Source organism: Pantherophis guttatus, chromosome 2, assembly GCF_059756535.1.
Source record: "Pantherophis guttatus breed Tessera chromosome 2, ASM5975653v1, whole genome shotgun sequence".
NCBI lineage: Eukaryota > Metazoa > Chordata > Lepidosauria > Squamata > Colubridae > Pantherophis > Pantherophis guttatus.
The window spans coordinates 268,691,919-268,705,807 of NC_142064.1; the positions used below are offsets into that span (position 1 = coordinate 268,691,919).

Here is a 13,889-nt window from a genome sequence, read left to right on the forward strand (position 1 = left end):
ACAACTTGCCTCCAGAAGCTGTGGATGCTCCAACACTGGAAGTTTTTAAGAAGAGATGTCTGAAGTGGTGTAGGGTTTCCTGCCTAAGTAGGGGGTTGGACTAGAAGACCTCCAAGGTCCCTTCCAACTCTGTTTATTCTATTCTATTCTATTCTATTCTATTCTATTCTATTCTATTCTATTCTATTCTATTCTAATATGGGTGATTACATCACAGTTCTCTGGCTGCCCCACCCCACAAAAGCGTTTCCAAGGTCGAGAAACACAGCATTACAATAAGACCCACACTCTGGTGCCGTCTAGTGGTCGCCCAGAGTTTTTTAGTCTTGGACTACGGTATTCATTCACCAGGAGCCCTGGTAGCGCAGCAGACTAAAGCACTGTTATTAACATCAGCTGCCTGCAATTACTGCAAGTTCAAATCTCACCAGGCTCAAGGTTGACTCAGCCTTCCATCCTTTCTAAGGTGGGTAAAATGAGGACCCGGATTGTGGGGGCAATAAACTGACTTTGTATAAAATATACAAAAGTATGAAGGCTATTGCTTAGCGCATTGTAAGCCGCCCTGAGTCTCCGGAGAAGGGCGGCATATAAATCAAATAAAAAAAATAATAATTCATGGGTGGTTTTTTTTTTTTTTTGCCTCTTTTTTCCCCCAATGTGCTATATTCTCTGTCATGAAAAGGCAGGAGAAAATTCAGCAGGAGACCCCTCCCTGGCGGGGTCTTTCACCCCCTCCCCCCCCCCGCACTTGAGGAAGGATCCTGGATGCGGACTAGATAGAAGACCTCTAAGGTCCCTTCCAACTCGATTCTGTTTCTGATTCCGCGATCCACCCCGCCTTTTACTCCGCGCCGCGGCGGAGGTGCAATTCTGGCGCCGGCCGGGAGGGGGAGATCTTTGAGGCCGGCTTCTGTTGCTGCAGTTTGCAAAGCAGGAAAGGGATTACGAGGGCGAGGGCGGGGGGGGGGGAATCGGTTGGGCGCAGCTCTGCACCTCCCGGGCCCAGGTAAGTGGGGGGGGGGGAGCCGGTGCTCTCCTTACGAGCTAACCCCAGGGCTGGGGTGGTTGGAGCAGGGCGGTCCCTGGCTTGCAATCCGGCTCGGGAAAAGCGGTGGCTTGTTGCATGAAGGTCGCGTTGCATCCTTCTGGCCTTCTGGCCTTCGCCCTGGGTGCCCGAATCTAGGTTGCGTGCAGTGCATGGCATGGCAATTGAATTGAATTGAGTTGCACTGAATTGCGTTGACCTGCATTGCATTGCATACTGTAGGGGTGGGCAAATATGGGCCCTTTTATGATCTGTGGACTTCAACTCCCAGAATTCCTGAGACAGCTTGGCTGCCTCAGGAATTCTGGGAGTTGAAGTCCACAGGTTGTAAAAGGGCCAGAGTTGCCCACCTCTGGCATACTGCATCCAGTTTTGGTGACCACACTATTAAAAAGATGTTGAGACTCTAGAAAGAGTGCAGAGAAGAGCAACCAGGATGATTTGGGGACTGGAGGTTAAAACATAATTTATTTTGTTTATTTTTTATTTTATATCGGATTTATATACCGCCCTTCTCCCTGAGGACTCAGGGCGGTGTACAGCCAAAGTAAAAACATAAACTACAAACATTAAAATACAATTTATTTATATATATACATATTATATATATATATATATATATATATATATATATATATATATATATATATATATATATATATATATATATATATACACACACACACACACACACACACACACACACACACACAAAAATATATATATTTGGCCCCATAATTATATATTATATATATATATATATATATTTGGCCCCATAATTAAAAGCAATGACTAAACAATTAAAAACATTTTTAAAAAAAGTGTTAGGCCATTCATAAGATGAATGGTTGCAGGAACTGGGCATGGGTAGTCTAATGAAGAGAAGAGAAGGACCAGGGGAGACATGATAGCAGTCTTCCAATATTTGAGGGGCTGCCACAGAGAGGAAGGGGGATCAAGCTATTTTCCAAAGCACCTGAAGGCCAGACAAGGAATAATGGATGGAAACTGAACAGAGATTCAACCTGGAAATAAGGAGGAACTTTCTGACTGAGAACAGTCAACCAATTGGACAGCTTTTGCCTTCTGAAGTTGTGGGAGCTTCATCACTTGAGGCTTTCAAGACTGGGCTGCCATCTGTCAGAAATGGTGTAGGGTCTCCTGCTTGTGGGGGGTGGGTGGATGGGGGTTGGACTAGATGACCTACAAGGTCCCTATCGACTCTGTTAACCTGTATCTGCATTGAATTGCATGGCATGGAGTGCTTTGCATTGCGTTGTGTTGCTTACTTCGCTCGCGTTTCCAGCCTGAGGGGCAGGCCGGATTCTTGGTGTGCAGGGGAAGCTTACTGGAGGCAGAGGAGGATCATGGAGATCACCGTGATCCACCCCACCCTGCTCCTTCAAAGCACCGTCCCTTTCTGGATGGGGAATTGCCACCTATCGGGCCAAAAATGGGGTACGTGGAGGCCGAAAATGGGGTGCGCAGAGCAGTAGTGGGATTCAAAAAATTTTACTACCAGTTCTGTGGGCGTGACTTGGGGCATGGCATGGCTTGGTGGGCGTGGCAGGGGAAGGATACTGTAAAATCTCCATTCCCACCCCACTCCAGGGAAAGGATACTGCAAAATCCCCATTTCCTCCTGATCAACTGGGACTCGGGAGGCAGAGAATAGAAGGGGCGCGGCCAGTCAGAGGTGGTATTTACCAATTCTCCGAACTACTCAAAATTTCCGCTACCGGTTCTCCAGAACTGGTCAGAACCTGCTGAAACTCATCTCTGCTACCCTCCTCCACACTGATGATGTTACATAGTTGGGTGGTGAAACGGCAACTAAGCTCAGAGAGCACCAAGGGCTCCATACTTATTAGATTAGGAAGAACATCTTTATTAAAGTCACCGAGCAAAAGAACATTTCTTAGATGACAAGATACTTCTTGAAAAAGAACCAGAAAAACATAATGGGTGTCTGCAATACCCTTGATGTCCCAAATGGTATCCAATCACAAGATCACAAGAGGAGGCTTAAATAAACAGTTGAAAGTTCATGAATATCCCAGCTCGACAGGATATTATCTAATGATCTTGTAATTAAGGATTGAATCTCTGGGTGGGAAGAGTCTACCCGTTTTATTCAGAGAAAAGGTTGAGAATGGATCTTAGATAATAACCAGGGTCTTTTTTTCCAACTCTCTGCAATCTCTTAAACGTTGCAATGTTTTAACTCTGCTAAAACTGATCTACCCTGGAAACTCTCTCTATAGAGCGCCAGAGCAAAGAATCAGGAGAAACGGCGATGAAAGAGCAAAATTTTGCAGGAGTGGAAACCGCAGAAGGAGCAGAAGGAAAGCCAACCAGTCTGGTTCAGCCTCTGCACATGACGGAGCTGCCAGCATGTGGAACGTCACAAAAAATCAAAGCGGAGCCTTTGTGGGGGACGGAAGACCACTGGGAAGCCCAGTGGCAGGAGTTCCTGAGGACGCTCCATCCAGGAAGAGGTGGAAACCCCCTGATGATCTCAGAGGCTTCCCCTTGGGAAGACCCCAAGGCCTTCCTGGCCTCCTTCGAACAGGTGGCCACAGCCTGCCGGTGGCCCAGAAGAGAATGGACGGCCCATCTCCGGCCAGCACTGAGCGGAGGAGTGGAAGAGGCCTGCCGGACCCTGGAAGACCGAGACCAAGAGGATTATGGGAAAGTCAAGGCCGCCATCTTGCGAAGGGAAGCCCTGAGAGTGGAGAAGCAGCGACAGCATTTTAGGCAGTTCTGTTGCCAGGAGGTGGGAGACCCTAGGAGGATCCACAACCAACTTCAGGAGCTGTGTCTCCAGTGGTTGAGGCCGGAGAGACGCACCAAGGAGCAGATCCTGGAGCTGCTGATCTTGGAGCAGTTCCTGGCCAGCCTCCCATCAGAGCTCCAGAGCTGGATCCGGGCAGGAGGACCAGACACCTGTTCCCAGGCGGTGGCTCTGGTGGAGGACTTCCTGATGGGCCAGCAAGACCCCAAGCCAGGCAGGTGGCAGGTGATGTTATTAATTTATATGAATAATTGTTCCTACTATCTGAAATTAAGGTTGCCCTTACCTTTTTTTCCCCATTCAGTCTTTTCCAATTCTCAGAGACTGCCTGGATAAGTCCCTGCAGTTTACTTGGAAGATGTAAGGGAAGGGAAGGAGGAAAAGAAAGAGAAAGGAAGGAAGGAAGAAAAGGAAGAAAGGAAAAGGAAGAAAGAGAGGAAAAGAAAAAGGAAGGAAGGGAAGGAAGGAAGGAGGAAAAGAAAGGAAGGAAGGAAGAAAAGGAAACGAAAAGGAAGAAAGGAAAAGGAAGAAAGAGGAAAAAGAAAGAAAAAGGAAGGGAAGGAGGAAAAGAGAGAAAGGAAGGAAGGAAGAAAGGAAAAGGAAAGAGGAAAAGAAAGAAAGGAAAGAAGGGAAGGAGGAAAAGAAAGAGGAAGGAAGGAAGGAAGAAAAGGAAGAAAGGAAAAGGAAAGAGGAAAAGAAAGAAAGGAAGGAAGGGAAGGAGGAAAAGGAAGGAAGAAAGGAAAAGGAAAGAGGAAAAAGAAAGAAAAAGGAAGGAAGGGAAGGAGGAAAAGAAAGAGGAAGGAAGGAAGAAAAGGAAGAAAGGAAAAGGGAGGGAGGAAAAGAAAGAAAGAGAAAGAAAAAGGAAGGAAGGAAGGGAAGGAGGAAAAGAGGAAGGAAGGGAAGAAAGATGGGACTAGAACTCACAGTCTCCTGGTTTCTAACTTGATATCTTAAGATCAGATCCGTCACATGATGATCCACTTTACAACCATAACAGTGTATGACCATTATGGGCAAGTTCCATTTCAGTCGTAAGCCAAGGACTACCTGTATTAGAACAGGCTATCATGTGGCTACTACGATCTTTCATTTCATGGCGAAATTAGCTCATTGAAGAGAACAGATTGAAGAAATCCATAAATGTCTCTCCCCACAGGAATCACTTTCCCTGCCATGTCCTTGGGGGGTTCTGAACTGGATCATTCTCACTCTTTCAGAGGCCGTTAAAGGAGGATCACAGGGATTTCCTGGAGCTACACGAAGAGGCTGAGAGGAGAAGCTTTAAAGGTGGCCATCAAAGAGGTGATGTGAAGTGTAAAATGGCTGCCTCAGAAGTCACTGGGGATTGGATGAATTTATCGTTTCTTATTGACCTCTTTGAAAAACAATCTGACTTCTTAAACCTGCATCTGTTTTTGCAGATGTGGAAATTTTGACGGTTTCTTTTGCAAGGTCTCGCATTCTGCATCGCACTCGGATCAGAATCTGGTCAAGTGTTCTGTTTTTATTTTCCGCTGACCTATTTCTCCTTGGACAAAGCTTGTGAGATATGAGCTGCTAGGCAAAACTTCATCAAAACAATTCTTCTAATTATAATGGTGGCGCAGTGGTTAGAATGCAGGATTGCAGGCTGACTCTGCCCACAGTCTGGAGTTCAATCCTGACTAGTTTAATGGGACTCGGCCTTCCATCCTTCTGAGGTCGGTAAAATGAGGACCCAGATTGTTGGGGCCAATATGCAAATAATGCTTAATTTTAACTGCCCAGAGACTGCTATAAAGCACTATGGCACAGTATATAAGCCTAAATCGGGGGTGAAATCAGGGGTGAAATGCTCCCGGTTTGGACCGTTTCACCCAATCCGGTAGCGATGGAGGCGGGTGGTTCAGAGAACCGGTAGCAAAAATCCCTGCCCCCCCCCCAATTGCCCAGCTGAGCCGCACAATCATCAGAGGCTTTTTTTTTATTTTTAAAAGCATTTTTTCTACAACCTCTGGCCGAAAAAATGCTTTTAAAAGTAAAAAAAAAAAAAGCCTCTGATGATCGCGCGGCTCAGCTGGGATCATCAGAGGCTTTAAAAAAAAAAAAAGCTTCTGCCGATCAGGCAATTCAGCTGGGATAGCCAGAGGCTTTAAAAAAAAAAAAGCCTCTGCCGATCAGGCAAGTCAGCTGGGATAGCCAGAGGCTTTAAAAAAAAAAAAGCCTCTGCCGATCAGGCAAGTCAGCTGCGATCGTCAGAGGCTTAGAAAAAAAAAAAAGAAAGCCTCTGCCGATCAGGCAACTCAGCTGGGATCGTCAGAGGCTTTTAAAAGCATTTTTTAACAACCTCTTCAGCCGAAAAGGTTGTAGAAAAAATGGTTTTAAAAGTTTTTTTAAAAAAAAGTTGGCCACGCCCACTCAGTTATATTACCCCCCAAGCCACACCCACAGAACAGGTAGTAACAACTTTTACATTTCACCACTGGGTGAAATCCGGCAGGTTCTGACAGGTTCTGGAGAACCGGTAGTGGACATTTTGAGCAGTTTGGAGAACTGGCAAATACCACCTCTGGCTGGCCCCAGAGTGGGGTGGGAATGGGGATTTTACAGTATGCTTCCCCTGGAGTTGGTGGGAATGGAGATTTTGAAGTATCCTTCACCTGCCACGCCCACCAAGCCACGCCCACCAAACCACATCACACCTACCAAGCCACGCCCACAGAACAGGTAGTAAAAAAATTTGGATTTCACCACTGGCCTAAATGCTATTGGTATACATACATACATACATACATACATACAGTCTTCAATTTACAACCACAGTTGAGCCCAAATTTTTGGTTCCTAAGTGAGAAATTCATTAAGTGAGTTTTGCCCCATTTTACGGCTTTTCATGCCACATTTGTGAAGTGAATCATTGCAGCTTTTAAATTGGTAACACAGTTGTGAAGTGAATCTGATTTCCCGTTGACTTTCCTGTCAGAAGGTCGCAAAAGGTGATCACATGATCCCGGGACACTGCAACCGTTATAAATGTGAGTCAGTTGTCAAGCATTCAAATGTAAATCTCGTGACCATGGGGGGGGGGGTTGCTGCAATAGTCGTAAGTGTGAAAAATGTCACTTTTTTCAGTACCGTTGTAACTTTGAATGGTCACTAAGGGAACTTTTGTAAGTTGAGGACTAGCTGTACGTACACACACACACACACACACACACACACACACAGAGGCCTCATATCTATTGCAAGAAAGGATCAAATTAAATATTGAGAAAATTACTAGTTAGGTTCCCTTATTTTAGGGAGGAAGACAAGATCACAGAGAATTTAAATTTCAGAAAAGCACTTTTTTTTTTCATTTAAACTGGTCTTTTGAAAAGAAACCCCTTTTTTCCTAGCTGTATATGAAAGCTCATTGTGGTCTTTTTGTGTCTGTTCATTTTGGGCAAAACGAAGCAGCCATCTCGCCTTCTAAATTCTGTTTTCCATCACTTGCAGGCCTTGGAATTCAGTCTCCAAATGAAGCTAATTCATCTCTTTCTCCAGAAGAACAAGGCAGGGTCCCAAATGGTGACAGAAAGGTAATTAGCGTGCTAGTGAATCCATTTATATTATTCCATTTGTGACTATAAGAAATGGCTGTGAACTACTGTATAAAATGCACCTCCCCCAATGGTGGGTTACTCCCGGTTCGCACCGGTTCGCAAGAACTGGTAGTAAAAATTTGTAGTAGTTCGGAGAACCGGTAATAACATTGGCTGGCCACGCCAGGGAACCGGTCCCCGGCCCGGTCGCCGCTCACTTTCCTCGCCCACCTCATCAGAGGCTTTTTTTTTTTAACTTTTAAAAGCATTTTTTCTACAACCTCTTTGGCCGAAAAAATGCTTTTAAAAGTAAAAAAAAAAAAAAGCCTCTGATGATCGCACGGCTCAGCTGGGATTGTCAGAGGCTTCTAAAAGCATTCTTTTCTGCAACCTCTTAAGGTTGTAGAAAAAAATGCTTTTAAAAGTAAAAAAAAAAAAAAAGTTGTCCACGCCCACTCAGTCCCATTACCCTCACCAAGCCATGCCCACAAAATAAGCCACGCCCACAGAACTGGTAGTAAAAAAATTTTTAGAACCCCCCCTCTGACCTCCCCCCTCCCAAAATGGGTGGAAATGTCTGCGTCTTATACAGCGAATGTTGTCGAAGCTCCGCCCACCCACCGGCCCCCACCCTTCTGCCACTGCCTCCCAGCCATTTGCCTCCTTGCAGCAAACAGCAAACAGCATGGTCAGCTTCAGCACAGCCTGATTTAGCACGAGGAAGGTGGGATCTGCCTCCTGGAATACCTCCTATCAGCTCTTCCAGGCTGCGGGGATTGCTGCCACCTGTCGCCACCCATTGCTGCTGCCACCTATTGCTGCCTCCACACGCCCCATTTTCGGCCTCCACGCATCCTGTTTTCAGACTCCACGCGACCCATTTTCAGCCCGTTCCAGGTGGCGGGGATTGCCACCTATCCCTGCAGCCTAGAACAGGCCAAAAATGGGGCGTGCGGAGGCCAAAAACAGGATGCGTGGAGGCAGAAAATGGGGTGCGTGGAGGCGGTGATAGGTGGCAGTGGTGATGGGTGGCGACAGCGATGGTGGGTGGTGGTAATCTCTGCAGCCTGGAACAGCTGATAGGAGGTATTCCGGGAGGCAGATCCAACTGCCAATTAGCTGCTCATGCTAAATCAGGCTGTGCTGAAGCTGACCACATTGTTTGCTGTTTGCTGCAAGGAGGCAAATTGCTGGGAGTGAGAGGCAGATTTTTTTTTTCTTGTTTTCCTCCCCAAAAGCTAGGGGCGCTTTATACTTCAGAGCATCTTATAGTCCGAAAAATACGGTATCTACCTGCGGCTCATTAAAGCAGCTGTATCTTTCTCAAAATTAAGAACACATCAATGTTTCGGTTTTCTTCTCTGATAAAAAAGGGAAGGGAACTAAGGGAGTCTCCTGACTCACAAATTCACTCATCAATGAGGATTTGAAGTCTAGCTTACTGCTGTCCAAAATTTTATACAGGTAGTCCTTGTGGTATCACACCACAATTGAGGCCAAAATTGTTGTTGCTAAATGAAACATTTGTTGAGTTTAGCCCCATTTTACAACCTTTCTTGCCACAGTTGTTAAGTGAATCACTTCAGTTGTTAAGTTAGTACAGGTAGTCCTCAATTTACAACAGTTTGCTTAGTGACTGTTCAAAGTTACAAAGTTCTTTAGCAACCACTGGTTTGCTTAATGAACGCTGCAGAAAACGTAAAAATCAGGTCAGTCGCGTGACTGATCTGTTTTATGACTGTTGTGGCTTAACAACTCTATTATGACCATAACTCAAGAATTACAAGTAGTCCTCAACTTACGATCCAAATTGAGCCCAAAATTTATGTTAAGTGAGAAATTTGTTAAATTACTTTTTGCCCTGCTTTTCCTTGCCACATGTGTTAAGTGAATCACAGCAGTTGTTAAATTACTCGCACCGTTGTTAAGAGAATCTGGCTTCCCCATTGACTTCGCTTGTCAGAAAGTTGCAAAAGGAGATCACGTGACCCCGGGATACTACGATCGTCATAAATATGAGTCAGTTGTCAAGCATCCAAATGTAAATCACATGACCGTGGGGAGGCTGAAAGGGCCCTAAGTGTGAAAAAATGGTCATAAGTCTCTTTCTTCAGTGACATTGTAACTGTTCTGCCCCAGCTACGGACCCCAAAGAACGCAGCACACACAAACTCTATACAAAGCTTATTTTACTCAAATAACTTAGTCTTTATCATTCAAAGGCTGTTAATGAACTGTCTTAACAGCCTACCAGAATTCTAAGATAAGGTAATCAGTCTTACTAGAGTTGGCAGCCCAGAAGCAATGTTGCAGAGAATCCAAACGTGAAGGAGAGCGAACTAAAGTTGTTCCCTACAGCTTGCTGCAATCAGTGTTCCTCCTTAAATAGGCTAAGGGAGTGGCCAATTAGCCCCAAGCTTTACTCTCGAGGAGACCTCCTCCTGAGGAACCACTCCTGCCTTTTGGCAGCTCTCCATGCCTGTGCATTGAGAAAAGGCTCCTTCTCTTCATACTCTTCACTTAAAGGAGCCTCTGGAGGTTCTGAAGGCCCTGGCTGAATCCCTGCCTCTGGTACCACATCTTCTTCAGCCTCCTCACTGTCCGACTCGAGCGCCAGCTGCACAGGCTGCTGGCGCAGCACCACACCAGCCTCCTCGTTGTCAGAATCAGCTACAATCTGCACAGGCCACTGACGGGCCACAACACTAACTTTGAACGGTCACTAAACGAGTCTACAAGGTACCTGTGTCTTTTTCTGTTGCAGAGTTGTACAGAACCACCCCAGATGGTTGCGTCTTTGCAAATGGTCCAGAGACACCTGACCCAGCCAAGCCAAGAGACTTTCGCTTGGAAAGTCCTCCAAGAGGATCGTGGGAACGCTGGCGGTTTGGGTAAGAATTTTCTCCTCGGTGCCAGAAAATCGGATCAGCTTCACCAGGTCCGATTGGCTGAACATTGGTGGGCGCTTCATCCCTGGAGGTTTTTAAGAAGAGACTGGACAGTCGCTTGTCTGAAATGGTATAGGGCAGTGATGGTGAACCTTTTTGACACTGAGTGCCCAAACTGGAACGGGTATGCACAAGCGTGTATGCTGTTTTTCGGGTGATTTTTGGGCTGTTGTCAGGCCGGTTGTTTTGGCTGTTTTGGCCATTTTTCGGGCCATTTTCGGATGGTTTTTGGGCCTTCAGGCCGTTTTTCAGGCCGTTTTTCAGGCCGATTCAGGCTGTTTGTGGCCTGAAAAACAGTCCAAAAACCACCTGAAAACAACCTGAAAAACTGCCGGAAAACGGCCCGAAGAACTGCCAGAAAACGGCCCAAAAAACTGCCGGAAAACAGCCTGAAAAACAGCCTTTTTTGGGGGGCATTTTTTGGGCCCTCAGGCCATTTTTCAGGCTGTTTGTGGCCCAAAAAAACAGCCCAAGGACCATCAGAAAACAGCCGGAAAAACTGCCGGAAAACAGCCTGAAAAACTGCTGGAAAACTGCCTGGAAAATGGCCCAAAGAACTGCCTGAAAATGGCCTGAAAACAGCCTTTTTTTGGCCATTTTTTTGGCCATTTTCAGGCCATTTTCCGGTGCTGCGGTGTCCGCAAAAACCAGCTGTCTGACGCCCATATGAATGCCGGAAACTAGAAGAGCAGCTGGCGATGGCACGCTTGCCCACAGAAAGGGCTCTGCATGCCACCTGTGGTACATGTGAGCAGGGGGCTGGACTAGAAGACCTCCAAGGTCCCTTCCAGCTCTGTTCTGATTCTGATTCTTTCTCGCTGTAGGTAATGGAAAGAGAAGTTTGGTGAAAGTGGAGAATATTCAGGATGGAGAAAAGAAACCGGGAGAGGCACATGAGGGCCTTCCACTGTTGAATTTGGGAAACGTAGCACCAGGCGTGGAAGGACTGAAGGGAAGAAGCGAATCCCAAACCCAGAACGAATGCGCTCGGGGTGCCGGGAGTTGTACGGCTGCCGTCCTCGAAAGTACTACAAAACCCACCTGGGATAAAATGCCATCGTTCTCCTGTTATGGCAGAAAATATCGCTACAGATTCGAACTTGGGATGCAACATTCCGGGGAGGAATACAAAATACGCCCTTTGTCAGAGGAAAACCTGCCGCATAATTCATCTTTTAATAAACCGGAAAAAATCCTAACGACGAATCGAAGCCACGAAGTCTACGAACACGGGAAAGGGAGCAGCCTGAAGATCTTTCCGACCCTCCGTGCAGATTGGAAGCCGAAGAGCGGCGCTGAAAGCGGGAAGAATTTTTGTTCCATGAAGCCGCTGAAAAGAACTCAAGATCCCGGGACCGAAACGAGAATCAATAAATGCTCTCTGTGTGGGAAATGCTTCACCCAGAAAGGGGATCTGAAGAATCACCAACGCATTCATACCGGCGAGCAACCGTACGAATGCTCTTACTGCGGAAAATGCTTCAACCAGAAGGGAAATTTAAAGACCCACCAGAGGATCCATACGGGAGAGAAGCCCTACAAATGTTTGCAGTGCGGGAAGTGCTTCATCCAGGCGGTCCTTCTGAAGAACCATCAAAGGACTCACACGGGAGAGAGACCCTACAAATGCTCTCAGTGCGGGAAAGGTTTCAACCTGGGAGGAGACTTAAAAAAGCATCAGAGGATACACACGGGAGAGAGACCGTACAAATGTCCTCTGTGTGGGAAAGACTTCAGCCAGATGGGAAATTTGAAGAAGCACCAGACCATTCACACAGGGGAGAGATGATAAAGATGGTTATGGTGCATAAAAAGCATGAATTGGTGTTAAGCGGGAAACTCCAACCTTGGCAACGTTAAGATTTGTGGACTCCAACTCCCAGAATTCCTCTGCCAGCCATGCTACTTTGGCAGCTTGAAGATCCTACTACACAAACAGCCTCCCACCGGTCGGTACGCTCTCATAGAGAGGGGCTCCTCCGGGTGCCGTCAGCCCAGCAGTGTCGACTGGCGGCCCCCAGGGGGAGGGCCTTCTCTGTGGGGGCACCCACTATCTGGAACGAGCTCCTCCCAGAGATACGGAGGATCCCGGATCTGCGTACTTTCCGCCGTGCTCTTAAGACCCTCCTATTCCAGCAAGCCGGCCTGGCCTAATTTTCTCCCCTTTCTTTTAAATTTTTAAATTGAAATTTTAATTTGTTTTAAATTATTGGGATTTTTAATTGTCTTGGGCTAAATTATTTAATTTGGTTTTAATTATGATTCTAACTTTTGTATTTATGTATTTTATTTTGGGCCTGTTCACCACCCTGAGTCCTTCGGGAGTAGGGCAGTATATAAATTTAATTTAAAAAAAAAAATGTGTAGCCTTCAACTTCCAGAATGCTTGCCGGCTGAGGAATTCTGAGAGTTGAAGTCAGGGGTGAAATCCAGCTGGTGCTGACCGGTTCTGGAGAACCGGTAGAAATTTTGAGCAGTTCGGAGAACCGGCAAATAACACCTCTGGCTGGCCCCAGAGGGGGGTGGCAATGGAGATTTTGCAATATCCTCCCCCTGGAGTGCGGTGGGAATGGAGATTTTGCAGTATCCTTCCCCTGCCACACCCACCAAGCCACGCCCACAGAAACCGGTAGTAAAAAAAAAGTGAATTTCACCACTGATTGAAGTCCACAAGTCTTAACATTGCCAAGGTTGGAGAACCCTGGTGTAAAGAATATGAGAATAATTACCAGACAAAGAATCCTTGCACCCAGAGAATGTTTGAAAATTTATAATAATCATACCAAAAGCACTGAATTATTTAAAAAGTATCTTTCTTTAAATAGATTGTACTCAAAAATGACCCTAACCCCAGCTTCACTTAAATGCTCTTAACCCTAAAGTAGTGTGTGTCAGTCTCAATAACTTTTAAGAGTCTGAACTTCAATTCCCAGAATTCCCCAGCCAGCAGGCATTCTGGGAGTTGAAGTCCACACATCTTCAAGCTGTCGAAGTTGAGAAAGTTTGGCTAAAAATGTAAGTAACTCAGAGCGTCACTCTATCTTTACCTTGGCATATCAAAATAAATAACCTGTCTCGGAAAAAAAAACCCTCTCCAGATATTCTTGTTTAGTTGTCTGCCCTGATGATAGGCTTGATTATGAAATGACAATATTACTTGTGTCAGCTTTAATCCCAGGTTTTCTTATTTTTACGGGGTTTTGTCTCAAGGTGACGAGTACTGTCAGGTATGAAAGACCAGGACCAATTAAACTGATTTATTGCTCATGCCCAGGAGTGAAATCTAAAATTTGTTACTACTTGTTCTGAGGGCGTGGCTTGGTGGTGGTGGGGTAATATGACTGTTTTTAAAGGGAAATTTTAATAGTTTTAACATCTAAATATTCACTTATTTGCTTGTTTTATTGCTGTGAGCCGCCCTGAGTCCTTGTCAGAGAGAGGGCGGCATATAAGCTTAATAAATACAAATACAAATATGTGCTAGTTGTTCCCAACTCTAGGGGGCGGTGCTCATCTCCGTTTCAAAGCCGAAGAGC

The 13,889-nt window shown here is 45.9% G+C and overlaps 1 protein-coding gene across 1 annotated transcript; it reads left to right on the plus strand.

Annotated features, from left to right (window-relative positions):
* Positions 1-863: 863 nt before the first annotated feature.
* LOC148115852 (uncharacterized) lies at positions 864-13,829 on the plus strand. Its single transcript, XM_087884341.1, has 6 exons — positions 864-1,009; positions 3,313-4,067; positions 5,060-5,144; positions 7,320-7,402; positions 10,170-10,296; positions 11,178-13,829. Exons 2-6 carry the CDS (start codon positions 3,345-3,347, stop codon positions 12,140-12,142), a joined length of 1,983 nt encoding a protein of 660 aa, XP_087740467.1. The 5' UTR covers positions 864-1,009; positions 3,313-3,344; the 3' UTR covers positions 12,143-13,829.
* The last annotated feature ends 60 nt before the right edge of the window (positions 13,830-13,889 follow it).

Bases quoted from the DNA above. Each gene is read 5' to 3' on its own strand.
- LOC148115852 (XM_087884341.1), top strand. From the start codon at position 3,345: ATGAAAGAGCAAAATTTTGCAGGAGTGGAAACCGCAGAAGGAGCAGAA. The intron at 7,403-10,169 runs GTAATTAGCGTG...TTTCTGTTGCAG, and splicing joins TCCCAAATGGTGACAGAAAG to AGTTGTACAGAACCACCCCA. The intron at 10,297-11,177 runs GTAAGAATTTTC...TTCTCGCTGTAG, and splicing joins TGGGAACGCTGGCGGTTTGG to GTAATGGAAAGAGAAGTTTG.